Source organism: Strigops habroptila, chromosome 10, assembly GCF_004027225.2.
Source record: "Strigops habroptila isolate Jane chromosome 10, bStrHab1.2.pri, whole genome shotgun sequence".
In the NCBI taxonomy this organism is placed as follows: domain Eukaryota; kingdom Metazoa; phylum Chordata; class Aves; order Psittaciformes; family Psittacidae; genus Strigops; species Strigops habroptila.
The window spans coordinates 6,940,655-6,967,751 of record NC_046359.1 but is presented as its reverse complement, the minus strand read 5'-3'; the positions used below and the strand labels follow the sequence as shown (position 1 = coordinate 6,967,751).

The 27,097-nt window shown below is 36.6% G+C and overlaps 1 protein-coding gene across 4 annotated transcripts in view; it reads right to left on the bottom strand.

Moving 5' to 3' along the window:
• SHPRH (SNF2 histone linker PHD RING helicase) overlaps positions 1-27,097 on the bottom strand; it is a 53,832-nt gene that overhangs the window by 12,962 nt on the left and 13,773 nt on the right. For all 4 annotated transcript variants that reach the window (XM_030499312.1, XM_030499313.1, XM_030499311.1 and 1 more), the window contains 15 exons: positions 26,616-26,694; positions 24,516-24,679; positions 24,170-24,426; positions 21,227-21,348; positions 18,406-18,494; positions 16,505-16,594; positions 14,765-14,872; positions 13,594-13,736; positions 10,722-10,895; positions 10,312-10,374; positions 8,945-9,170; positions 6,234-6,377; positions 4,836-4,937; positions 3,915-3,986; positions 3,054-3,242 (listed from right to left, as the gene is read on the bottom strand). In XM_030499312.1, coding sequence (XP_030355172.1) covers positions 3,054-3,242; positions 3,915-3,986; positions 4,836-4,937; positions 6,234-6,377; positions 8,945-9,170; positions 10,312-10,374; positions 10,722-10,895; positions 13,594-13,736; positions 14,765-14,872; positions 16,505-16,594; positions 18,406-18,494; positions 21,227-21,348; positions 24,170-24,426; positions 24,516-24,679; positions 26,616-26,694 — 2,022 coding nt within the window. The remainder of the gene's footprint in view (positions 1-3,053; positions 3,243-3,914; positions 3,987-4,835; positions 4,938-6,233; positions 6,378-8,944; positions 9,171-10,311; positions 10,375-10,721; positions 10,896-13,593; positions 13,737-14,764; positions 14,873-16,504; positions 16,595-18,405; positions 18,495-21,226; positions 21,349-24,169; positions 24,427-24,515; positions 24,680-26,615; positions 26,695-27,097) is intronic.

Below are 27,097 nucleotides of genomic sequence, written 5' to 3'. Positions count from 1 at the left end.
ATCAAAGACTAACTTTTGATATTTCCTATATATTCCAGGGTCATTTATGTGCTTTTCTGATACCATTAATCTCTGATTCAGTAATGACAATTCTGGCTAATCCGCTCTGACTGTCATAGAATCACAGAATGGTTGGGTTGGAAGGAACCTTAAGGATCATCTAGTTCCACCCCCCCTGCCACAGGAAGGACACCTTCCTTCTAACCAGGCTGCACAAAGCCCCATCCAGCTCTGTCTTTTCCTCAGAGACTTTTCTGGACCTTACCATAGGTCCTATTTTTCCCTGCTATAAGAGGTAGTAGCTTTAGACACTACAATTAGTTGCTGATTTTTCCATCCTTCAGACTTCCTGTGACTCAGGTGTTATAAATGTGACTTTGAAGAAAAGAACAGCAGCATGATCAAAGTGGTTACAGTCTTTCTGCTCTGCTTTTTAAACAGGGTAACTAAGTGTGCAAAGTTCTCCATACCTTTGGTACACAGCACACAAAAAAAATTCAATTTTTTTCTCAATATTTATGGAGAGATGAAACTCATAGAAGCACCTTTGCTATTATGAGTTCTTGGTTTTCAGTCTGTTTTAAAAAACAATGTTACCCCATACACCTTGAGTTTGTCGTTTTGTTGAATATCCAGATATTTATAAACAGATTAGCTAGTCCTGATTTATTATGGAACAGCACACACTGGAATCAGAACTACCCTCTAACAAACAATTCCTGTCTCAGATGACAGGCTGGCAATACCCACAGTAACAGTGACCCGACACTGGAAGCTTTTACAGAACCAAAACATGCAGGGATGCCAGTAATCTCTCTCTCAGTATGAAATGCTCCCATTTACAGTAGTCCTTCTGCATCTAAGGCACTAACTTCACATGGCTATTGCTGGTACAATAAAGAGCAAGATGTATATGACAAAACAGAAGAAGAAAAGAGAAGAGGAGAAGAGAAGAGAAAGAGAAGAGAAGAGAAGAGAAGAGAAGAGAAGAGAAGAGAAGAGAAGAGAAGAGAAGAGAAGAGAAGAGAAGAGAGAAGAGAGAAGAGAAGAGAAAAGAGAAGAGAAGAGAAAGAGAAGAGAAGAGAAGAGAAGAGAAGAGAAGAGAAGAGAAGAGAAGAGAAGAGAAGAGAAGAGAAGAGAAGAGAAAAGAAAAAAGAAAAGAGAGAGGTACACTACTGAAAAAGAACAGAGGGACTGAGAAAGTTCAGATGAAAATACAAACACTGAATAAATCACACAATTTTTATGCTGCAAGATATTAATCTTAACCTCAGTATTCTACAGAAACCATAATAGGTTAGTTATTCTTTGTTAACTGTCCTTAAAGGAATATGAGGTAGAAATTTTTAACAGTGCTGCTTGTTTTGAGAGCACATACAGAAAAGTTACAGTATGAATTTTTAATTTTTCGTGAAGTAAGAATCCACCTTGCTCCAGATGACATAGAAATTCATAGAGTTCATATTTTCGCTTTGCCCTAAGCTTTTGATGCGGAAATACTTCAATAAAACACTACAACTCTTTACACAGCACAGTAGGTACCAAGTTCTTTCTGTGTTTTATTTATGAATTTAGTTATTTATTTTGTAACATAATTTATGAAATGTATTTGAAATGTTGTTAGAAACAGGGTGATATCTCTAAACCCTGAGAAAATAATCTGCTAAAAACACCTATGAAGCAAGGTCCCAATCACTAGCACTTCAAAAATACAGCCTATTTACTCCCCCTGGTGCCACATGCTGTCAACTACTTCAAATCTAACCATATCTACTCATAAAATGGAATTCAGTTTTCAGAGAGGCTGACGTAACTAGTGTGAACAGCTATGTGGTAGCATTGACTTCAGTACAGTTCTGTGATTCTGGGAGATGCTGTCTCTTCCTCCATCCCACCTTCAACCCAATGAAACCCCTCTGTTACCAAGAAAAGTAGATAAAACAGTGCAATTAGGACCAATTTCCTATACATTTGTGTCTACAGGTTCATTAACTTTTGTCATTAGGAAGGCACACCAGTTACAAATAAAGTTTTCCCCAAAGACCTGAACTTTAAAATATCTTCTATAGTAAGGGGAAAGTCAAGCCACGGTATTTTGCTAAGTAGGAGACATGCTTCATGTGTATGGCTATTTCAATGATACTTGTAGAAAATTAATTACCTTTGAAACTCAAACTCTCTGTCAAGCTGTTTGAAATGGCCTTCTAAATTAAGGGAGAAATCTAAGATTGTTCAGTGAAAAGACCTGGTCTCATCAGAAAGCCAGGCTAAAAGGAGTAAACACAGAAAATCACTGTAGAAAATACAGCTACCAGTCTTCAACAGAGCTGTACATTGTCAGTGGAAAGCCTTAAGAAATTGCCCAGGCAACGAGCTGTTTTAAGACCAAAAGTCACTCTTCACTCAACAACCATCTTGTCAATAGGTATCTGTATCCAGTAACTGAGGCTTTAATCAAATACTAGGAGGTTTAAAATGCAGATAGGCAAGATGCACTAACAAAAAACCCCACCCTCATCACCAGCATATAAACAGCATTTACTTCTACCCAGTGTAAAATGCTTAAAGAAAAAATTCATAACCAAAACTCAGCAAAAGCTGTCCCCCCAACCCCAAGAAAGCATTACTTTAACATGTGTGTAATTCTGTAATCAGTCCTTTTCTCAGGCACATTTAAAGAGCAGGTGTTAAAAGTTATCCTCTTTCACACTGTTTCCTTTCATGTTTTGTTTCTGAAACTATTAAAAGTCATGAAAAGGGTAAGTTAAAAAAACCCCTAAACCAACCAAATAAAAAGATTTGCTTGACAGGACAAAATGTATCCTTCCTTGGGGATGGATGCAAAACCACTGATTACACTGTAAGAAAGGCCTATATACACCACATATACATCTATCAAAAGAAAAAGAACTGTGCAATAAACACAAATTATAAAAGTGAACCTATTTATAAAACTATACAGTGGATTTGTCTGCCTCAATGCAGTGTGCAACACAGATCACAAACACACACTGCTGAAAGCTTGGGCCACAAAGCTCAAACAACCAACATACCTTTACAGGAATATCATCTTCCTGATTTGCCGTTTCTGCAGTGAAGACATAGGATATTTCTTTATGAGATGTTGTCTGCCTGCAAATGGCACATTTAATTGAGCTCCGGCGGGTGCCAACGCTGTACTGTTCTATGATGATAGCTGTACACTCGTTACAAAAACAATGTCCACACGTCAGCACTGCCCACTGTGCAGGGAATTACACAAACAACACAGAATATCAGTTTTGGATCAATGCAAAAGAAAACCGGTATACTAATACATGATAAATTACATTTTCAGAGAAACACGACTTTACTTTCACAAAATCCACAGAAGAACTTCAGAATTTTTAGCACTGCAGCTGCTAAAAAGCCTGGATTTCAAAGTTTTCAAGCACAGAAAGATTCATGATCCCTAGAAGTTCCGTGCATTTATTATTCATTTCTTGCATTTGCCCAGTTTTAAACTTGATGAGAGTAATTTCTATGAGCGATGATTCTTCACGTATAGATTAAGTACACAGATTAAGTATTTACATGATTTTTAAAAGAATTACACAAATGTTTGTATTGGCCTTCTGCAAAAGTCTATCTATACATTCATACTAAATCAGCCTTTATTAAGAGTCCTCAAGAAGGTTAATTTTTACCTATTGTTAAATTCTAGACTACATCTTTGGATTTAAGAAGAAATAAGATTTTGAACAGAGAGGCTTAATATTCTTTTGACAGAATGCATTAGAAACAAAAGATTGCATTGCAGAAGCTGTTCTTCATTTGCAGGCCTAGAACATCCACATGTCAGCTGTGACCTTCCAACTGCCTCAGACCTAGGCAGAGACACTCTGAAAACAAAAGACACTGACTAAAGTTTTTACCTGTTTTCCCAGTTGACGTGCACAGATCGGGCACGGTTCAGGGTTAACTCCTCCAGTAGTTTTATCCTGAGACTATAAGTAGAAAATAAATATAAACTTTATATTTCAATACATTTCAGTAACTAAAATTATTCTATATTTAAAATAAGCTTCTAAAAAATAAATAATGAAGTCCTTAAAAAAAAAACCAAACCTGTGTGAGCAAATTAAACAACATCATTAATTAATAAATAAGTCTATCCCAAGGAGTTAAAAACATATGTAATTAATGGTAAGTAAAAGAAGCACTGTTCATACTGCAGTCCTTCAGATTGCATCTGCATCTCTACTAGAGCTTTGAAAAGTCCTGGTAACATACAACTTCAAATGAGAAACTCCTCGTATTTTCTATCAGCTTCACATTGTTGTAAAAACATTTAAATATACTTAATCATGCTTAACTACACCTAGTTAAGCATAACTGTACTTAAACACTATGATTAAAATCATGTGTAATATGTGGGGTTTGGGGTTTTTTTTTTTTCACTTATTTAACCTACAGACCTGCTTGTCCTTCTGTTTAAGGTAAGCTCTTTGTAAAATAGCAAGGGTACGCTGAGACGTACGTCATTTTACAAGGCTTCTACTAAGCATGGCCCAGTTAGTTTTAGTGAAAGTTTTAACCATCTAAAACTAGTTCATAGTTTTATAACTGTGTAATTAAGCAAATAGCCAAAACATATAACGTAATAAATAACTTTGTAGCTACACAGTAATGCAAAGACCACCACACTGAATTTCAACATGTAATGAATCTTTACAGAAAATACATTTTCTTTAAAATGTAAGTTTTAAATAAAAATAAAAATAATGGTAGGTTTCTTATACTAGGTAAATAAGAGTACATCACATTGGTAAAGACCAAGGAACCATAAACCTTACTTTCTCCAGATTAGTGAGATACAGAAGTTGTCCTAATTTCTTCTGAAGCTGTGATTTGGCAACTGCTTTGTCATTCAAAAGTTTCACTCGATTCTGCTCTACCTATGAAAACAGTATGAAACATGCATTAAAAGAAGAAAAGAAAATGAAGAAAAGTTTGACAATAAGGCTTAAATTAATTTTTTGGCAAAATTCAATTGAATAATTTCCTGGGGACAGACAGAACAACAGCTAATGCTGTAAATTTAAGATGTGCTTCTCTGCAAGCAAAATTATCTATTCCTTTCCTGTATCCAGTACAAACACAGCACTGTGAATGGGCTGAGACCCAGGAGGTACACGGACTTGCTCTTGTTTGTTTTATTTGCATTATTGGTTCTGCCCAGTGACAAAACCAATTTAAAATAACATTATTATGAAGGTTCCTTTCAAATTTCATTCAATTTATCATCTATCTTCTTACAGATAAACAGAACCTAGACTCTACTGCTGGTTCCAAAAACAACGTGTAAGAAATGATTAATTACTTCATACTCCTTAGAAGCTTTCACTTTACATTTAACCTATCAAAAGATAGAAACATCAAGCTGACTTCTTTTTAGATGAATTACAGTTGGCAGTGGTGTAGCTATTAATACTGCAGAAGAGGCAAGTGCCTGAAAGATGAAGGCCAAAGTAATAATAGGTGTTTCTTTTATTGTTGCTAATACATACGTCTTAGACTTTGTTAAACATTTGTTAAACAAAGTGATACATTTTAAAAACTGCTTTAATACACAGATTACGTATCTATTTCCCTACAGAAAGAAAGAAAAGAAGCACTTTTATCTAACACTGAATCTCACTGAAAAAAAGCACAAAATGCTTCTGTTGAAAACATATTTCTATTGGTGGAAAAAAACCCCAAAACATTAGGAGGTTAAATCAACCCAGCATTTTCTCTATGTTCACGAACAGAAAATGTCTCAGAGGTGGCTCAGAAATTCCAAGATACTTAAAAAAGATTCGTCTTTTAGGCTTCCACTCTGTTTTTTAGCTCCTTATGGGAAGTAACAATATAGGTAAGAAAACAAGTCAACTTAATTTTCCACCAGCTTGGAAAACTGGGCAATTGTAACAAAAAGTCCCAGAGCCATTCACCTGCTCTTACAACAGTCTTACTCGCCACTCTTACAGTCAAAAGGCTGACAAAAACGCATCAAGGTAAGAGTTACAAGCTCAAAAATGCCCGTATACTGAATGTAGAAATAGATAGGAACTCTCTACTCCACAATGGCTTTTTGAAATGGAAACAGAGGCATACTGCAGACCTTATACATAGATCTAGATACAGATTTTATTTTTGTAGGATGTAGGTTCTTCCAGAAAAAAAAGATTTATTTCTGCCAAATACTTTACCTCATGTGGTTCTATGATGTGGAGAACTGGTGGATTTGGTTTTGGCTCATCAGGATGACGCACTCTCAGCCGTTCTGTAGCCATTGCCAGTTCATCAATAGCAGAGACATGATCCCTAAGCACCATCCAATATTCATGGAGTAACTGTAAGAAAAGCCCAAACAAACTAGTAGCAGAACTGAGTTGAGCTCCCTTTATGACTCTGCCATACAACATACAATGTGAAAATCTTTTTGGAATAAGGGATAATCTTTCTTTACAGTAATTCACCCACAACAACAAATTATGAAGGAAAGCAAATAGCATAAGAGATCATCTTGCCTGCTTTCTTTTCCAGCCTTTCTTTATGGACAACTATAAAAAGCTGCCTCTCATTTCTTCTACAACTACTACAATAACTAATCCAACTTAAAGTTCAGAAAGAAAATGCCTTGCAAGACTAAGCAAATGCTGAATAACATAAGGAAAAAAGACTAAGCAATTTTAAATAGCTAGCTATTATAGTACAAAGGTTGTTTCTTAAAGACGAAGCATGTTTTAAAGAAATGTTAACAGTTTGAGTGGTCTTGTTAAAGGCCCAGACAAGCACAAGGTGAAGATAACAGATTCAATTCTACCAAGACAATGTAAATTCTGGCTTTCTACAAAAGAAATGGCAATAACTGGCAGTGTACTATACACATAAGCTGACATTATTTTAAAATTACTGATAATACTGTAAAATATTTCTTCCCAAGCTTTCCACTATCTGCGTGTTTTATAAAAAGAAACAAAAAAAAAATCTTCAGTGATCTTACTGGAATTCTAAGACCTTTTGCAAATGCCAAAACTTACTAGTTGTTGATTTCTGATTTTTCAGTTGTAGAGATAGTTCTAAACACTCAGTTGCTGAGGGGTATGCTGGCTGGTGTTTACGGTTTTTCTTTTAGCTCAAGAAAGACTACTGAAGCATTCATCTTAAACTAAGCCTAGATTACAAACATAAAAATACTGTGTATTAAACCTGGCATACAGGATAAGGACAGAGAATAAGCTGAAAGGAGCTTACTCCCCCAAGACTAAAGAAACTAAACTAAAGGAGAAACTAAGCAAAAAATACTTTTGCTAAAAAAAAAAAAAAAACCAAACGAAGTGACAACAACCCAACACCCAAACAAAACCTAACAACAAAAAAACCCAGCTTGTTTTAGATTTAAGGGTTATTTTACAGAGTATCATCCCTGTAGCTCAATGTAGATTAGAGTAGTATGGACAATTGAATTAGTATTCCTAAGTCACAACAGATGGAATCATTTTGGCACTATTTTCATTGTCATTGGCCTATTAATCCCAAACCTGTTTCCCAAGGTAAAAGGACATGAAGAGACTGTGCTCTTTCTGGCAGCAGAAAATCCCCAACACACAGCAATGCCTTGGTAACTAGTTACTTTACATCCTCCTCCTTTTGTGAACTGCTACAAGCCAAGCACATAAAATGATGAAGCATGAGAACAGCTAGGGTCAGTATTCTCCAGTGAGCATTTTGGTACCATAAACAAGTGACCTGACTTTGTGAGAGCAGCACAACTTTATTAGGTGTTTAACAACTTCATCAAATACCTAAATGCTGACCAAGATGTCGTTTTGTTTAAAAGCTTTGTTTTGCACTGTGTTACTCTGTAATGTAGTAACTTTTTTTTAAGGCAGCTCCAGATCCTCACTCTTAAAGAGCGCGACCAACTTGAGAAAAGCAGGTATCAGAAACGAAGTTTTCTGGGAAAAAAAAAATCCAACAAACCAACAAAAACCCCCCCCACAAACCCAAAACCCCTGACTGAATTCCACTTAGTTAATCCAAGATACATAAAGTAAATCACTTTCTAAAGCATCTTCTCTTCTTCTATGGACTCAATCTAATAACAGATGTTAAAATTCTTGGATAGCACACTTCTACAAGAACTATCTTTGCTTTTTCAAAACCTCCTAGGAAAAAGCAAGTGACAATTTCCTAGAATCACGAAACCAGAACAGGGCATGAGAGTCAAATAAACCTGGCACTAGCACACCAAGTGTGCTCTAGTGAAGCTGAAGTCTATGTTAATTAAAAATGAGAAGAAGCATTCAAGAGGAAACACTTTTGATTACACCCTAGGTTGTAAGACAGGATGCGATCCCTTGTGTGCAACAGCAATTCCCCCTTCTCCATCACTTGCATGTACTCACTGCAAGAAAACATAGATACACAAGGATGCATAAAGGAAAGTGACAGTATACTTCCGTAGCGCTCTGATCCAAACAACAGGAGACTAATTATTTCAGGTTACACTGTGTAGTAAACAAGATCCAGGAAATGAAGCAACAGTGAAAGGACACCTGTAGCTAGTGTGAGACTGAAGGTAAACTGAATTACAGAATTGATCAATGTCGATTTGCTGAGTCTTGCTATATTCCAATTTAACTAAACACATTTAATTGTATCTGTATACTGTCTTACTAGATGCAATTACAATGATTACTAATTTGCTTAGTAGCCAGTATAGCTTTTAGAAACTCTTATATCATATTTAAACCATTTTAAACCAAAGCCTGTAATAGACACTATGAAAAAGTTTTGCGCAAGCAAACCCTAATTTCAGGAATACAACCTAGATTTGTTCCTATTCAGCTTCAGTTTGTTTATATTACATTAAATGGACCTCACAGCTCTTTCATCACCATCTCATTTACTGTACCTTATATTCCTTTTTCCATGCTTCAAAGAGTTCCAGAAATATGCTGCCTTCTTCAGTTAGCTTAGCATCCATTCGGTGAGCTTTGGCAAAGGAGAGAATAGCTTTCAAGGCACGTTCAGTTTCACTGGTTGCCCACAGTCCTCTGCTTGTAGTGGGTAAACGGTCATCGACGAGCCCTTCTTCATCTTCTATCATCTCCTCAAATATTGCCATTTGGCCTTTGACACTTAAAAACAAACCCAACACGATACTTACCACTGATTTTGTACTTTTACAAGTACTTTTATTCTACTTATCCATCATATATTTCAGCCTTCTAATATTTGATTAGAGGATAAAGCAAACCAAATAAATATAAACAGCTGTTTTACTTGATATCCCAAAAGCTTCCTTTGAACACAGTGCCCCGAGTACTAGCAATGAAATCACTGTACAGGCCACTGTCAGCTCAAAATCACCAATACCTTTTGTGAAGGCTTACACATCTTAATTATCTTTCAGTAGCTATTAATGATTAATGTCAACATTTATTTAAAAAAAAAATTGCAATTCTGACTTCTTTAATCAGCAAGAGTTGTAGTTCAACTCCAATGCAAAGTTTGCTGAATCCTGCACTATTTAAGAACACTACAGCTTCCCAGTTCCCTCCTTGGCAAATAATGCTGATTCAGAAACACACTAACATTTCCTAATGCTTCCAACAACCACTAGGCAACAGAGCTCTCACTGGCAAAGACTTTCCAAAATGTTTTCTCAGTGACCTCAAGATTTTTGAATCTAATTTTGACATTTTGAGGGATATGAGAGAAAAAAGTCAAAGTATACGGAGGCCTGTAATCTATGCATCTCAGTACTGTCTACTATGCATACTTCTCTCATATGCTGGTGCAACCTTCCTTTCATCTCACAGCTGATTTCCTATCTGAAATCTCCTCTCCCACTGCAGCTTTAGTCTTTGTTACTTTATGAATTACATAGAATTTAAAAAAAATAATAATGTATTAGTATGGTATTATATCACTTGCAACTGGACTGCAAATAAATATTTGCACAAATAGGAATATACATCTAATTAGCATACTTGTACAGAAACTTTCTGAACACTTCAATACTTCATTGAAAACATACAGTCATATTATAGCAGCTTGAGACAAAGTGGAATGTACTGGTTCCTTGTATACAACTTTTTAAAACTAAATTCACACAGAAAATTAAACCTGATGAATAAAGTTGCTATCAAGGCCATTGGCAAAAAGTTGCTGTAATTTTTTCATAATTTAGCTCAGAAAACTTGAAAGTAGAAAATACAAAACAATCCAACTTCCACTTCTTTTTATAGCAAGAAGTTTATAAAGCTATGAACTTACGTCTGAGAAAAGAGCTTCGACTCGTATTCTGTGAACAACTCATCAGCCTTACAGAAGACACAGCTGCAATAGAGAAGATTGAAAACACTCAGATTGAAGCACTCAGAATTTAAGCAGAAACCAAAGTAAATCCTGTAATTCCCTATTCCAACACATAAAACCACACAAAGTCCTTAAAAAAAACCCCAGCCAACGTAACACTCTTATGTACACTCAATATACTAACTGACAGGAAAAGATTTTCTAAGAATAAAACCAAAGTAAGGTCATGACTCTTAACAAATGGATCTGTGATATTTGTGCGCGTACAAACCCTGAGTACAGAATAAAGACTTTAATCTGTTATTTCAAAGAGAAAGGAGAATTTAATAACACACTTCTAAAGTATATTTTCTACTTTCAAGACATACTTGTTAAGTGGAAGTCTAACAGGTCGCAAATGGCAGATAGTGGCAGCCTCAATAACCTGCTTAGAGGGAGGGCCTTCTAAGTTTTTCACAGCTTCTCTTACAATCTTCTGGAACTTCTTCACTTCATCCAGTTGGGTTGTGAGCAGGTATTGAAGGCCTCTGCAGTCACGGAATCTGATTTAAAGAAAAAAGGAACTAATTCCACACTGAGTCACTGTATCCAAACTTCAGTCAGTATTTTGAAGTAGAAGAGAAATAGCTAATAGCAATCTAGGACAACGTATAAATGGAATATCATAAGCAAATGCTTATTACTACTACATGTAATGCTGCTAGAATCATTCATTTGAACCCCCTGAGATGATGCCTAGTATTTGCAGAATAGAAAGACTCCTTCCAAGATTTGAGAGATGAAACTGAGTTTTAGCAGTCAACACAAGCCTGCAACATTCTGGTCCACAACACAAATCCACTAAAGGTAAACAACTGCACATACTCATAGTCTTATTTGCATCTTTTGGCTACTAAACTCATTTTTAATGCATCTATGCAATTTGTGGCAGACACATGCACTGCCCACAAAAATATACTGCATTTTGCAAGTTAGCTTTCAAAGTTAAAATTATTAAATGGACATAACAGTGAACTATTCTCCTAAAATCTTGCTGGCTGTCATGACTGGAGTCATGAGCACCAGTTAAGCACCTCCCATATTGTATTCTTCCTGTGGGCAGAGGTACCCCACTGAGAGTGCACCATTCATACAAGGTTATTCAGGCATTCATGTACAAGACAGTGTATTACAAGAATGTGGTTCTACCCAATACGGAAAGTTTGGTCCACAACATGCCTTTTGTGAAGTGTGAAAAGAAAAGCACAGGTTTAACAACACTACTACGGGCTGGCATTTAATATGACCTGCTTAAGCAATATGTATTTTAAAATAAAACAGACAAGTTTGCCTAACCAGGTAGTTTGAAAATACATGTAAATTTCATTCACAAGTCTGTCGTTACTACTATCAGTTGCCATATATTCCAGATTTTTATAAATCTTCCACACCATACCCTGGATTAACCATCTCTAATACTCAACTATGGATTAGCGCTTGTTGCTTCCACCACTGACCAGTAATACTTCCTAAGACACTGGTTTTTAACTTTTTAATTGCATATGCTAAAATAAATTAATTAGGAAGCAAGTTTTATCCTTATTTTATAAAAGAAACAATTGAGTCACAGATAGCTTTGAGAAGATCCGCCCTGAACTCCTGAATAGTCCCAGCTCTTTCACCCTCTCGTTGTATGAGAGATGCTTCAGTCCTTTCATCATCATCTTGGCCCTTTGTTGGGCTCTCTCCAGTATGTCCTTGTTTTTCTTGTACTGGAGAGCCCAGAACTGGACAGAGTACTCCGGGTGTGGCCTCACAGCACTAAGTAGACAGAAAGGATCATCTCCCTCAACCTGCTGGCAATATTTTGTCTAATGCAGTCCAGGATACCATAAGCCTCCTTTGCCACAAGGACAAATACATGGCTCTTGGTCACCTTGGCATTCCCCAGAACTCCAAGCAAAGCTACTTTCCAGCTGGATGGCCCCCAATATCCATTTTAACAAACAGAATTTCCTTCTTCATTCTAAGCAAAATTTGGGATCGTGATAACAGAGTAGTCATACTGGAGTGCATGTCCTTATATATTTAATTAAAATCTGCGCATATTTTAAGTATTTAAATTTCTGCACACATCCACATTTTATATACACATTACATATTCATACACATACGTATGTGCATTTAAATAAATTTTATTATATATATTATATAAATGTATATAACTAAAACATGATTTAGAAAGATTTTATATAAGAGCAAACTGATTGTTCATGTATCTGAGAAGACTGCCTGAAGTTAAACTGTGAGAGCACTCTCCTTCCTGTGTCTCCCTTTTCTGTGATGAGGGCACACATAAGGAGCTGGAGCATAGAACATACAAAAGGAGGGTAGGAGAAAAGGGTTTATTCAACCTTAAAACCAGATTGCTCAGGGGAGACCTTACTGCTTTCTACATCTATCTAACTGGAAGGTACAGAGAAGACCGAGCCAAACTTTTCCCAAAGGCATGTGACGGAAGGACATGAGACTGAAATGCAACACAGGAAATATTAACTAAATAGAAGCATTTTTAATTCTTTTTTCCATCAAGTAGGTCGAATACTGGAACAGACTTCACCTAGAAGCTGAAATAAAATCTCCCTCCTTGGAGATACCCTAAACTTAACGGGACAATTTCCTGTGCAACTTAACTGGACTTAATCTCTGAGCATGGGCCTGGATCTATAAACTGGGGAATGGTCTAAGCAACCTCCAGATGTACCTTCCAATCCATTATTCTGTAATAGCACACAACAGTGGTACTGCTGTCTCTAACAAAACCAAGCCACAATTCTTGGCTCAGAAAAACAATGCTGCTATTTTCTGGTGCTACGTAAGGATTTTCTGCTATTGTCTGTCTACTTTCCATTTAAGCAAGGCAATTTCTTTTAGAGGTTACTCAATTTTAACGCAAACAACTTGGAATCTTTCTTGCTCAGCAGTTGCATGAGTACAGAAGACTCTAAAACCACAGTAGGTAATACAAAGGAACATTTAAAAGAATACTTGTCTAAGAAAATTGTAATTCTCCTGCATTTCTTTCCAAGTCTTCAATCTAGCTATGTTTTTGGGGGGACTTTTTTTTTTGAAATTCAATTGCAGCCCAGATGTTCTAAAGCAAAAATGCCTGCTATTTAATTGCAACTGTTAGTACAAACTGACAGGAGGACTTGAGCAGACTTAACTGTATTCATTAGCCTATATTAGCTATTCTCTTACTTCTCTGCCATGGAGAGTTTATTAATCTGCTGTTTGTAGTTGCATGTTATTTCATTTTGCACACGTTGAACAAGCTCCTCATCGATGGCATACTGTATTGCTGTCTGGATAACATCCAACCACCAAGGAGAACCTGAATGTATCTGTATGCAAAAGAACAGATTTATCCATAAACATTCAACAACAACTAATTTACTCATTTGAGTAGAGGCTTATACTGCTCTTCAGGTCACACTCAAACAAAAACTGGTAAATTTCATGGAAAGCGGAAGATGAGAGTATGCTTAAAAAAAATACTACTTCTCCTGTTTAAGTGAATACAGTCTTAAGAAATATTCTACATTTTCTACTGCTGTACCTTCAAGCAGCTTTAGCAGAGTCAGATTCACCAAGGCCATCTTCACAGAATAGCCACATAGGGATACTGTAATCAAAAAGTTTCCTCTTTCTCTCTCTCTCTCTCAAGAAGAGAGTAAAGGATCTTTTCATCAGAGAAAGCAAGTTCTCTGTGAGATTAATAAAGCAACACTGAAGCAACCTTATAATTTTCAAAGGTGAAAGAAGTTGCAGAAGTTCACTTCCTCATGTGCCATCTGCCCCTATTTCTTTATTATTTCTTTACTATTACACAAGTAAGAAGCAGCATTTCCACTCAGGTGTTCATCAATTCATTCACGGTTTGCACCTTTCCATGAAACCTGAATTGTCACATTGTCTAAACACAGTTAAGACTTAGCACAATGACTAAATGCAAGTCAAAGGACAGTTCGTTTTGAAAGTAACCGAAATACTATCTGATACACCACAGAAATGATTCAAGGCCAAAACCTCTAAGTTATTTACTTAAATGACAGGTGAAGCACAGTTAATATAGAAATCAAGCATGGTCTTAAACTTTACTAGAATCATCCCAACATGTATGTCTGGTTTTAACCATCTGTTCATCAAGTACTATGTGCCTCTTTACACGAGGAACACTGAACATATTTTAGGGCTTGGGTGGGTGCATGCAAGCACACTGGCAAGGTCCTGTTCTAAATGGGCCTTCAAAGAACTGTTAGAAATAATAAATAGCTGGTGTTCTGGATAAACAGATGAAAATAAAAAATATATATATATATATAAAAAAAAATCTCAGAATTCAGAGTCTAAATACGTAAGAGGTACCTGCCTTTCTCTGGAGCTCCCGAATGGTCTGAAAAACTGGCTGTAAGGCCTGATGGGCTTCTGCAACTTCTGCATTGGATTTACTCATATAATGCTGTCGAAGTTGTTCTGCCTGTATGGAAATGAGAGCTTAAATTACGCACAAATCATATTTATGAGGAATAATTGAAAACGTAAAGACTCCCCAGCTACCATAATGTTTTTAAACGGTTAGCTACCTACGTGCTACCTCCTCTTTATAATATCAGGAGAAGGTGATTGATATTAAAAAATTGCTAGTTACTTGACAACGAAAAACTGGGCAGTATTTCTACAAAGGCAAATTAAAACAAAAAAGAAAAAAGCAACCTATGCATAGAATTTGCATTAAAATGATAAAATATCACAAGATATCCAAATAAAAAGACAGATACTGATCACCACCATGTAACTGGAGAGGCTGAAAGAACTGGGCTTGTACAGCTTGAAGAAGGGAGGCTTAGAGGGTACATAATAGCAGCCTTTCAGCAGCCAGAAGGAAATCACCAAGAATCAGGAGCCAGACACCACTTTACTGAAGTAAATGGCAAAAGAACAAGGGATAATGGCTATAAGTTGGAATGGGAGGTTCTATGTGAATTTTATTTCCGCTATGAGGATTATGAAGTATTGGAACAGGTTGCTCAGATAAGTTGTGAAATCTCTTCCCTTGGAGGTTTTAACCTTCCAATTGGACAAAGCCCTGAACTACCTGGTCAGAAATCAGTGCTGACCCTGCTCTGAAGGGGAGGTTCAGCTAGACACTTGCCAAGATACCTTCCCACCGAAATGATGCCATAACAACAACGTTCTTTTGCAGATGTGGTCCGTCTGTCCACTACAAGTAACCACTGGGGAACCGTGATCCCAGCTATTTTACACGATATTTCCCCAGTCAAGATTAAGGATACAGTCAACAGGCTTATGCACATGAAGTAACACACAGTGACTTGTTCATCTGGCCAAAGAGTGTCAACCTTTCTAGATGTTTAGGCAGTACAAGAGTGATGGGTAAACCAACTGCTGCAAAGCATGTGAGTACAATACAAGCAGCAGAGCAAGAGCCCGGACAGATGCTACTGGCAAATTTTAGATTATAAAGAACACTGCAAAACAGGATCTTCTCAAGAAGGTTTCAAAGAAGATATTATCAGTACCACACACAGGACCAAAAAGAGAGGTAGAAAACCAGCTTCAAGGCATGATTGAGAAGGTGAATTAGGCAGTAGTAGCTTATATTTACTAAGAGATAGGGAAGCGTTTTGGAATGGAAGGCACCTATACAAGAAAAAGAAACTTCACCTACAGAAGACTGACTGTGCAGTTAAAATGATGAAATAAATGTGAGAAAACAAAGGACTCCTAAGAATTCAGGATGATGTATTATTGTTAACATTTATGTAAGTTATTTCCACAAGAACATTGTGGGGTGGGAAAAATCACTTTTCAGAGATAAAATTTATTAAAACTTCCATAAAACACACTCAAAACATAACAGAGATCACCAACATCTCTGTTGATGAGAGAACAGCAGCATTTCACTGGACATTTCAGCTCTCATCTTGCACACTAAACAACTCTTGATTTTACTAACCTGAAAGAATATGTATGTAGTTAACCTGAAAGCTATTTATATTTTTTCTCTAGTTAGATAAAATATTGACAGATTAAAAAAGTTAAAAGGTGCTCTTCAAAATGTATCTATATAAAAATGAGTAACGTTTACCTCTTCTGCAAGTCGGCTATCACGCAAAGTCGGAGGAATTCCTGGGTGCTTTGCCAACAATTCCATCAAATTGTGTGTAGAATGAAGTCTCTAAATATATATAAAGTTAACAGCAATCATGAAAAAATACATTGCAACATCTGTAGCAGGAAAAGCTTAGACAGCAATGAAAGCATATAGCAAAAAATTAGTATTAATTTATAATTAGTTGGGTTTTTTCCCCCTCTGTAAGATAAATCCAGATTAACAAAAGAAAAGAAACATTTTTTCCTTATTTTATTGAGGGAGGAAATTAAACATTAAAAAGGCCTTATTCAACACCTCAAAAGTAAATCAGGATGCAAGTTTGACATAAATCATCAGATGATCTTTAAGGTCCCTTCCAACCCTAACCATTCCATGATTCTGTCCCATACTGACTTTCATAATTGAAACACCCCTTTGCTATTATGGAAAACAAATTATTTATCCCAGAGCACATTCTTTTGTAAATATATTTCAGGATATTATAAGGAGACCATTCATTTAGCCTATCTAGAGCAAAATAAAGTATAAGGAAAAAACCAGCTTCCAAGAGCTTCAGTAATTTCCATATTCTTCACTTACCTGAAATAAAAGATGACTGAATAAAACATGACCTTTTTATTTCTTCTTTGGGAAAATTATTTCAATTGTTAATCTAAGGCAACTTTATTCCCCTTCCCTACGTTCCCCCTATGTGTCCCCCTTCCCTATGTGTCCCAAACCAGACCCCTAATATTACACTTCCTCATACTAATAACTCATACTAATAACCACCACTATCATAAACGTCTCACTTTCAGGATTCACTTCACCTTTGTCCTGCCACTGTCTCAGCCACTGAAGAGAACCGGCCAGCAGTGATTTGCCATTATCTTATAGAGCTAAGCCTACACAACTGGGAAGTGCTCATCAGAAGCTGAGCTTTATTACACAAACATAATGTACATTTTGAGGGGGAAAAGGTTTTATTGGATTGCATAATGCAGTAAAGCAGATTAATTAAAAATCTTGTTATGAGTAGTTTAATAGGTTTATGCTGATGTGACTATGCTAAGTGAAAATGCCTCTGGGAAGTCACAAAGGAGTAGGAAGGAAGAACAAAGGAGCACAATGGAGCCACCAGATGACCACATGCAAGATAATCAAACAATAACTTGCTCAGTGAAGCAAGTAAAGTAAAGAAATAGACAACTGGTCACTTCTTATTTATCCATCATTAACATTTTAAGTATCTTCTTGTGCTTCAGAGAATTTTGGTCAATTTAGAACTGGTATTTCTTGAAGAAATACAAAGACGTTACGTACAGAACCATTGCTTTTTTACCAGGTAAATATATTCGTATTTTTATTATAGTATGAAAAATGCATTAATATAGTACCTGAAAATTCACTTTGATTCTTTCTCATGTTTTAATTCCCTTTCAGAGAACATCTTCTGCAGTATAACAATTGTATTATTCTCTATCATTTGGCAAATTAATATCATTCTCAATGCAAGCCCAGCATCCTGTATTCGCTGGATGTAATATAGTACCATTAACATGAGCAGTCACAGTCACACACAGAAGTCTACAAATTCAGCTTGTTGAGTTTCTTGCAGAACAGCAGGTGGAGATCATACACTGCTTTTGGAATGTCATGAACACTCACAAGCAGTTGTTTTTAGAAATACAGTAGATATTAGATTAAAGAAAAAAAGGAAACATGGAGGTCATTAAACAGATTCTGATCTAACAATTGTGATAATGACAGCAGGCTGAATGAGTCATTCAGCACATCAATGGGAGGAAGAAAAGACTGACCTGTTAAACTAAATCTGAAGTATTCCAGATCCTAACTACTAGTTGTTTTATTTTTATATTTGAATGCTCACTCACTTGCAAGGAATCTGTTTTGAGCTTTTCTTTGTGCTCTTCAGATGATCGTAACACTTCTCTATACAGCTCTGCAGCCAATGCATATTCTCCTGAATTAAGAGAGGAACAGAAAACATACACATATTGTGTTGGGTTTAAATATACAAGCAGCCACGACTGGCCATCACTTGTAACATATTAAGACATTTTCAGAGAGGCTGTGTAATATCTGCTTGTCTTTAAGCAGATCTTCCTTTTCCATTCTGTTCCTCCCCCACCCTCCCCCAAAACCTGGTAAAAGACAGAGTATTATATTTTACAAAGACTCAAGCAGTTTCCAAATTAGGTATCTTTTGTGACTGCAAGATCTTGATCTTAAAATATGTATTCACAGTTGCATAAGTCAAAAAACCTCACATGTTGAACTAAAAAAAAAAATAAAAATAAAGTCACCTACAACTCACTGCAGTGATGCATCACTAAATTCACACTGCAAATACATTATTCACTCTTCCAGTGAAAACAATGAAAGTTATGTCACACTTCAGAAATGCAGAAATGATTAAACACATGCAGGGAGCGTAACTACTGATGTAAGCTGCTAACACCACAATCACTTCTCAGAAAATAGATTATATAACAAAAAGCAGCAATAAGAAAACTGAAGTTGCATATGGAAAAGCAGCAAAAAAAAAAAAAACAAACCCAACAAAAAACCAAATTATTTTTATTTTCTTTGCTCAACTGACAGAAATGTACTTAGCCAGTAATAGTCTTATAAGACTCTTAAACCATGGGGAAGTACAGGGACATGAAACGCATGAAGACAGATAACAAACAAAAAACATCCTACATATCTGTAACAACCCTATTTTCAACAAGATTTCTTGCACTGAAACTGTTGCTAGTTGTAAGGGTGTAGTCCTGCAAAATATTATTGTCATTACTAGTAACAGGCCAAAAGCGATACCGAACTTGCAAGGCCTCAGGTTGAGGCTTGTCAGACCTCCTCTGAGTTTTTCTTGACCTGCCTGGACCTTTTCCTTGGCTTAGCTGTGACAGCAATTCCTCTAATTCACTAGGTGTCTAATTCGCTAGTCTAATTTCTTCTTTTTATTTTAACATTTATCTTTGTGTAGTACAATCACAGCTTCATATAGATAGCAGTAACAAGCAGTTATTCCATGTAGAATGAGATATTTACAACTTACACAATGATGTAGTGTAGAGAAATACAGGCCTAGTAACAATAGCAGAGACCTTGAAAAGTAAAGATACAGGATGAAGTGTAGAGTACAGCCATGGGATGCTAAGAGATGGTACACAGGCTTGGCAGTGAATAAGGAAGCCATGGCTATAAACAACTCACCCACAGTCAAAGAAATGCAGACCTAGAGCTGGACAAAACTGGTTTTAGGGGCAACAAAGAGAACAAAGAAATAGTATGTAACATTCATAAAAAGCATCATGTACACTAAATTTGGTGTTAAAGTGAAGCTGCAGTCCAATGAAGACAGAGAAAGGTGTAAAAAGTGTGCTAGCGAACATAAAAATGACCCCAATTGGATCCTTGAGTAAGAAAAAAGAAACTATCAACATGAAACATCTTACTCTTCCTGAGCATTCCAGGTGGTGACAAACCATAGCACTGCCACCACCAGTATGAAACCATTGACCTTAGGATTCAGAAGGGCAGTAGAAAGGTGAGCATAAAAGCAGGACAAGTAGTAGAAACAACTGTGATTAATATTATTTTTTCATCTGTAACAATTAGATCTGGAGTAATAGCAATTACACCTGTAAGATTTCAATCACAGTAACAATAAATTAATGGCTTTTCTTACATACGAAGTGCACTTCCTCCTTGCTGATAAAAGTGATTGAGTGTAACAGTAATGCTGGGGGTAAGGGAGAGGGAAGTTACAGACCAGAACTCTGCCTCAGACCTGCTTTTGTTCCTCACCAGATGCAAATTTCATCAATATGCTTTTCAAAAAAACCCGCCAAACTTACTTTTTGTACTAGTGTATTTTAGGAGTATTTAATCTGTACAGAGATCTTTTTAAGCACTTAATTGTAGCTGAAAAACTTGATCTCCATCCTGCAATCATAACAAACATAACAATTCAAACCTACTAACTACAGACCAGAGAATCTAAATGTAGTGTTTCTGTAAGACAAGTAATGGAACAGGCAGTCTGCTTGTTCTCCTCTTTGAAGGAAGACTTCAACATAAGCTGGAAAAATTCAAGCAGCTTGTCAACTTTAGAAGATGTATTACTTAGCAAAGAAGCATTTTTTGACATTCATGACTAGGTAATTTTAATTTATTATTAATTTGTTTAGTGGGACATTCAAGATCTATGTAATTATTTTTGTTTCCTAGTCAAAGCTTTTTTTCCCTCCTAATTCAGTCAAAATTTATACTGACAGAGCCATATAGCAGGCAGCAGCAAAGAGATTCCACAATCAGTGTAGCAGTTTGCATGGCAGAGGGCACAAAGGAAGCCCAGAAAGCATTACTGATAAAACAAAACTAGGTTAAATATAATTACACAAGTATGACTTCTTTTATCCTCCCAGTACATACAGATGGTAGAATTAAGAAAGAATATACAACCAAAAAGCCAGAAATACTCTGAGACATCAAGAAGACACATAAAACAACACCTTTTCTCCCTCCTCTAGAATGAGTATCTTTTGTTCTGAACACTGTTACAAGCCTCTCTAGTTTCCCAAGATTTCACTATGGCTTTCCCCCCTGAATTCAAAAAAGCCATTGCTTTTACATAATTAGCCAACTAAAAGAAGTAAAGTATATGCTACAGCCATCCAGTCTTACCTTTAATGATATGGATACCAGCTAAGCCATTCAGAGCACACACCAACTGCCGGTGAGCTTCCTCACACTCTGTTCGACATTTTTTCTGCAGAGATGTTAACAGTTCCTCCATGGTCATGGTGCTGAAATGGAGACCAAACGGCTCAAATGTGAAACAAAACCACAATCCTAGAAAAGTAAAACTATCATGTTGTGCAGCATGAAACTGTCACATGCATCCAACATACTGTGCAAATGTTTATTCAAGATGTATTTACTTATTAAAAAAAACCCTAGTTGTCAGCTTTTCTTCCAGCTAGAGCTTTAGCCTAACTTGAGTATGAAAAAGAGGTTGACATTTCCTAAAAATAGAAAGAAATAAAAAGCAAGAGGAAAATTAACTAAAATAATCCTTCACAGAGCAATCCTTCTGTTGCAGTGGCAAACTGGAAATGAAGCAAAAATAGACCTAATTTTGCTAGAAGCTGTTCAAATCAAAACAGCTATGAGAGACTACATTTCTCCCCTCTGCAACTAATCTAAACATGCAAAACACCATAAGGTGTCAAGGTAAAGAAGAAAATGCGTGAAATGAGAATAGTAAAGATCAGTAATTATAATTTTAAACTTCCTTTTCTACATTTGTTTGTAATATTTGTAATTCATGAGAGAAATTCAGTCAGAAAAAAAATAGCTTAACATAAAAATACAGGAAGTGGAGACATAAGAGGGAGAAGCAAGAACAGAGATGAAACAGAAGAAAGAAAAAGGCATGAAGAATAGCTTGGAGTAAGGCCAAGGGACAAACAATACAGGCAAAAAGATGTGAAGAGACAGGAGAGTAAACTGCAGCAACAGTCTACAACAGCTGACCTGAGGCTGCTTCTGTGATCAATTGCTGCTGTGAGATCAGACACTAATCCTCTCCCCAAAACTCTGCTCCTCAGCCTCATTCACCTTCACGAGAAGAATTTATTACTTGGCATTTAGTGCTGTGGAGTAGAGCAAGAGGTGACATAACCCCTGTGCAGTCTGGGCCCAAGGTATGTAGGAACAGTATCCTTGACTAGGCTTTTATTTTACCCTACTCGCAACCCTGTTCCATTTGCAGAAACTGTTTACACTAGTGTTACACTAGAGCAGGCTTTAAATCAATATAATCACAATTTATAATTAGCTGGGTTGTGCAGGTGTTGGCAAATACACATAGCACATGCTGCTCATACTCTGATGCTTCGATCATTAATACTTACCTTTCATTTTCAAAACCATCAGCAGTTTCAAAAAAAATCATAAAAAAAAAAAAATCAAAAGGATGCACATATAAAGTATGCAATTTGATACACAGCCTGAGACTACCAATTAAGACAAAAAGAAGGTTTTTTTACTCCATTTAACTAGGGAAGCCTAGAAACCTCTCTTTTGTGGGCTATGTTTTTGCTGAGTATATGTTCTCATTTACTGCTTTCCATGACAGAAGAGAAAAAAACCCACACCCAAATCAAAACCGGCCATCTAGCAGAGAATATACACCAAAATCAGCTTTCTTGTTTCAGGCCAGTTTCTCTTATCCATGCGCTCCAGCATCAACTTCCTTATTTCATTAAATTTCTTTTATTCATCAAAGTTCCTAGAACTGACTTGCTTCATTATTCTCCTACACACAACCAAAGCCAGGAGCCAAATCTCTCTGTGCTGGGAATGTTCACTGCTGCAGTCAAGTTTGGTTCACATAAAAGGTATCTAAGTAGCGCTGGGAAATGACTTTGCTTTGTACATATGATTTAAAGAAAGAATTCATTTTCATTGCTAGTTTTCTCACCTCAGTTACTATGCAGCTGTCTCTCCACAACCATTCCACCAAAATCAACACAGTACTAAGCTGTCCCCAGCATACTCAGCTCAGTTTACACATTTTGTTTTTACTCCACTGACTCATTTTAATGCAAATAATCTTTTACAGGCTGGGGGAATACTGATTTCTCCATGTTTGAGTCCTTGCTTCCACACTAGCAGACTGTTAGACAGAAAATGCTACAACAACATTGGTCCCTGCTGAAGTACATGCAAAGTCAATTACAGCTGCTTAGGCATTTTAAGTAGTGCACTGTATGAGAAAGGGGAAGGAGTAGGACACAAAACTTCATAAAAGGATAGAAAGAGACCGAATAGAATGGATGTACAAGACTAGGTAAGAGTAGAAAGAACACCAGCAGCCTTAGAAGTTTAAGTTCTTTCCTACATGTAGCTTAAAAAAGAAACAACATAGGGCTCTGAGAGCCTGAATGGAAACAGCCTGTTCTTTCAACAACCCCCTTAATTGACTGGAAAAGTAGCAGCTACGTTTTGCAAAGAGTGCTAGCAACGTATTTTTGGTCTAACAAAGGCTGAGACCTCTTTGCAGGGCACTTCCAAGGAAAATGATCTTAAAAGTATGCACAAAAAGGGGGATGGAAAATGGCAAAACCTCCCACATTTGAACAGCTTTCAAGTTTGGATCTACATTTACGAATTCTGCAGCCTCACATTAACAACATTTTCTCTGAATTAAAAAAATTATTCCATTCTGTTCATTCATTTTGCTGGTTTTTCTCATTTATGAACATGAGTTTTGTAAGAGACAAAAGAAAATCAGTGGACTTTTTTAAAACTGAAAAAGAATCTGGTTTGTTTCACACTCAATCTGTCACCTGCAACATCCATCAGCATAATAAAATTAAAGTGTAACTGCACAAACAACTGCCTCTCAGTACCATGTTCTTTATCACAAGAATTACACTACCTACCCTCTGCATCCTATTCAGCTTCTGAGGTCACATACCTTGGTATGCCATGGTTGCACATTTAAGTAAAGAAGCTTAAAATTAGGCTTGTTTGAGAACTGCACGAGATCTTGCACAGCTGGGGACAATCAGGGTTTTCCCTTGTGTAAAGCAAGCCATTTAAGAAGTGGCAGAAATTCACCTTTTCTGTAACGGCAGGAACTCTCCTCGAACAGCTTGTGGATGACAGCAGGCCTGCCTCAGCCGCAGCAAAGGATACAGAATAGAAGTCACAGTCCTTCTATCTAGGCTACTAAGCTTAAGAGTCCAGTCTGAAATCTTCCTGAGTTTTGCCAATGCATCCTGGCAGCACACCTCATGCTGGCGATGATAGAAGTGTCTCTCCACAGGAGAAAAGTGAAGCCAATGTACATTTTCTGTCTGAGGGGGGATTTGAATCTGCAATTCAAAAAGAAAACAAGTAATTTGCAAATAAAGCTATTAACAAATGTTGTTCAGGAACTGTAAAACCAAAAAGGCTAATTTACTTGGTCAATCACATCCTTCTTTGCTGATCTCCACATTATCTTGGCAATCAGACTGTAGAGAGGCTGGGGATTTTTCCTACAATAAGGTCGATATAAAAGCCGGTCCCACCAATGTTTGACCCAGTAAGGATCAATTCCAAGAAAAAGGACTAATCCATACAGATCTGCCAAGAAAAGAAAGTGGTTTAGTACAATATTTGCATTTTAATACTTCACAATGTGCCTCCAAAAAATTTTTATACAAAGGTTATCAGGCAAAAAGCAACTACATTCTGGCTGATAGCTTTTCCATGTTTTCCAGTCATTCCCTCTTCAAAATAGCTAATTTAAGGCAGGAGACTGGGTGGGGGAAGGTAGTGGTTCTTTCCTTTAGCTAGTGGTTGATTTTCACAGAACTTGCTGGAATGGAACTACTTGTGAGACATTTCCCTAATTTCAAGTTTAGCAGAACAGAGCAACGAATTTAAACCTATTCAGAGCAGAGGTGAGAGGCAGAAATTACATGACTGCATATGGTTAACCAAGTTAGCCAGGTTTTTCTAAAACAATATTGCTCAGAATCATTACTCCATAGCCTGCTGTGCACCAACTGTCTGTTGCCCACCATCCTGAAAGGGGCTGCAATTCAGAAGACTCACTTTCCTATTAAGGCATTAGAAATTAACAGAACAAACTTTTATTGTTTTCTTACTCGATGAGAGAATACAACTTGCTCATTCTGCCCAACTCAGAAACCCATCAATTTTGGGGATGAAATTTAAGGACATTAAGCTTGTATCTAAATCTTACTGGAAAGATACTGAAGCACACATTTAAATGCTGCATGTGGACAATGCAGAAACAGAAAAATATGATGGTATCTTATAGATAGTTCTTAAAGATCTTGTGGCTACATTCTCTATTCTGTTAGCTTTAGGGTAATTCTGGTAGCCAGCTGAAAGCCGTAAGACATTCACCAAATACATCCTTGATGAGGGGAAGAAAAATCTTGGGAATCATTTCTATGCAGGAAGCAATTGTTTACCCAGAGGTCCTATCCCACTTTATTACAGCAGTGGCAGCACAAATTCAAATCAGCCAGCAGTTTTCATCCCCATGTGATGGGGGCTGCCTCAGTATAACCTGAGCACCTGGTCAACATGTATTATCGACAATATGACATTTCAGATACGTGTTAAATCAACACTATCACACACAAGGACTTGAAAAAGTTAATTATGACAGTCAAATCAACCACTTCCTTCTATAGTGTTTGCTTTATTAACTACGTATTCTTACTAGTATTATGTGCATTTATAAATTTAATCCACAATTACATATTGAATTAATCTACAATATTGACTTTTATTATCTGAACATAAGTTCACAAATGTACACAAATGAATACACTGATTTATCTGCTTTCAAATTCATTGCCTCAATGTGTACCACATATTCCTAAACCATCGAAGAACACAGGGAGATAAAGAAGTTAGTTCCATTTCTTTTTTAATGTCTCTGTCTGAAGCCTGTCTACAGAAACTGAGTACCTCACAAAAAAGACAAGATAAATGACAGCTGCTAACATACAGCTCCCTACTCCCCACATCTCAATTCATTAAGTCCTTACATAAGGACTTAAGACAGTTTCATAAAGCTTTAATATGATTTTTAGAATTTATATTCATGGCAGTTGAAGCCCACAGTAGTTCATACAGGGCTATGCAAAAAGCAAATACAGCTTGCTTGCTGTATTTGACAGTTAGAAGAGTTCTGTAACCACAGCAGACTATCTTTAGCTGCAAGAAAGAAGGGTTAATATTTACCCACTCTGCTAAGTGAAAACTGAAGAACAGACTTGAGTCAGCTGTTAGACATACAGCTTTTCTGCTCCCCAAAGTATCTGTCTAACTCAGGGAGATAAAAAAATTCCATGTCTGCAATTTTTATATTGATGCATTTATTGATGGCTTTATTATGTGCTTACAGTTTATGCCTTACCAAGTCAGAGTACCTAATGAATTCAGAGCAAGACTAGCTGACATTTTAACTGCTTCAAACCACTACCTAATTATCAGCACAAGGAAAACCCACAGATGACACTGCTACATAAAACCTCACCTTCTAATCCTCGCTGCACAGGAGTGCCACTGACACACCAGCGATTGATCCCACTTAAACGGAGTGCCATTTCAGCAGCCTAGCAAAAGAAGATGGTAGCAATGGTAGGGAAGTGAAAACAGAGCAGAATACAGTCTGAAAACACATCGACCTTATTTTCAAGAAGTCTGAACATCTTTTCAGCACATAAGATTAGCAGACCTATGAGGAGGATTGGTATATTATAAAAATGTGTATGAGGTTATTGATCTTTTTGAAGGTAACTGAAAGCAGACAAAAGCCGTATCCACTTCCAAGTAATCAAGTGCAAGTATGGATTCACAGAAGGCAAACAGTTAGCAAAAGAAACTGTATATAAAAAAAAAATCAAAGAATTAAAGCCCATAAGCCATTATGTAAGTAGTATTTTTGTCATAAGGCAAAAGGGCAAAGGGCAAAAAAAAAATGGATGAATACCAATTAAAATAATCTCCCTCTGCAGA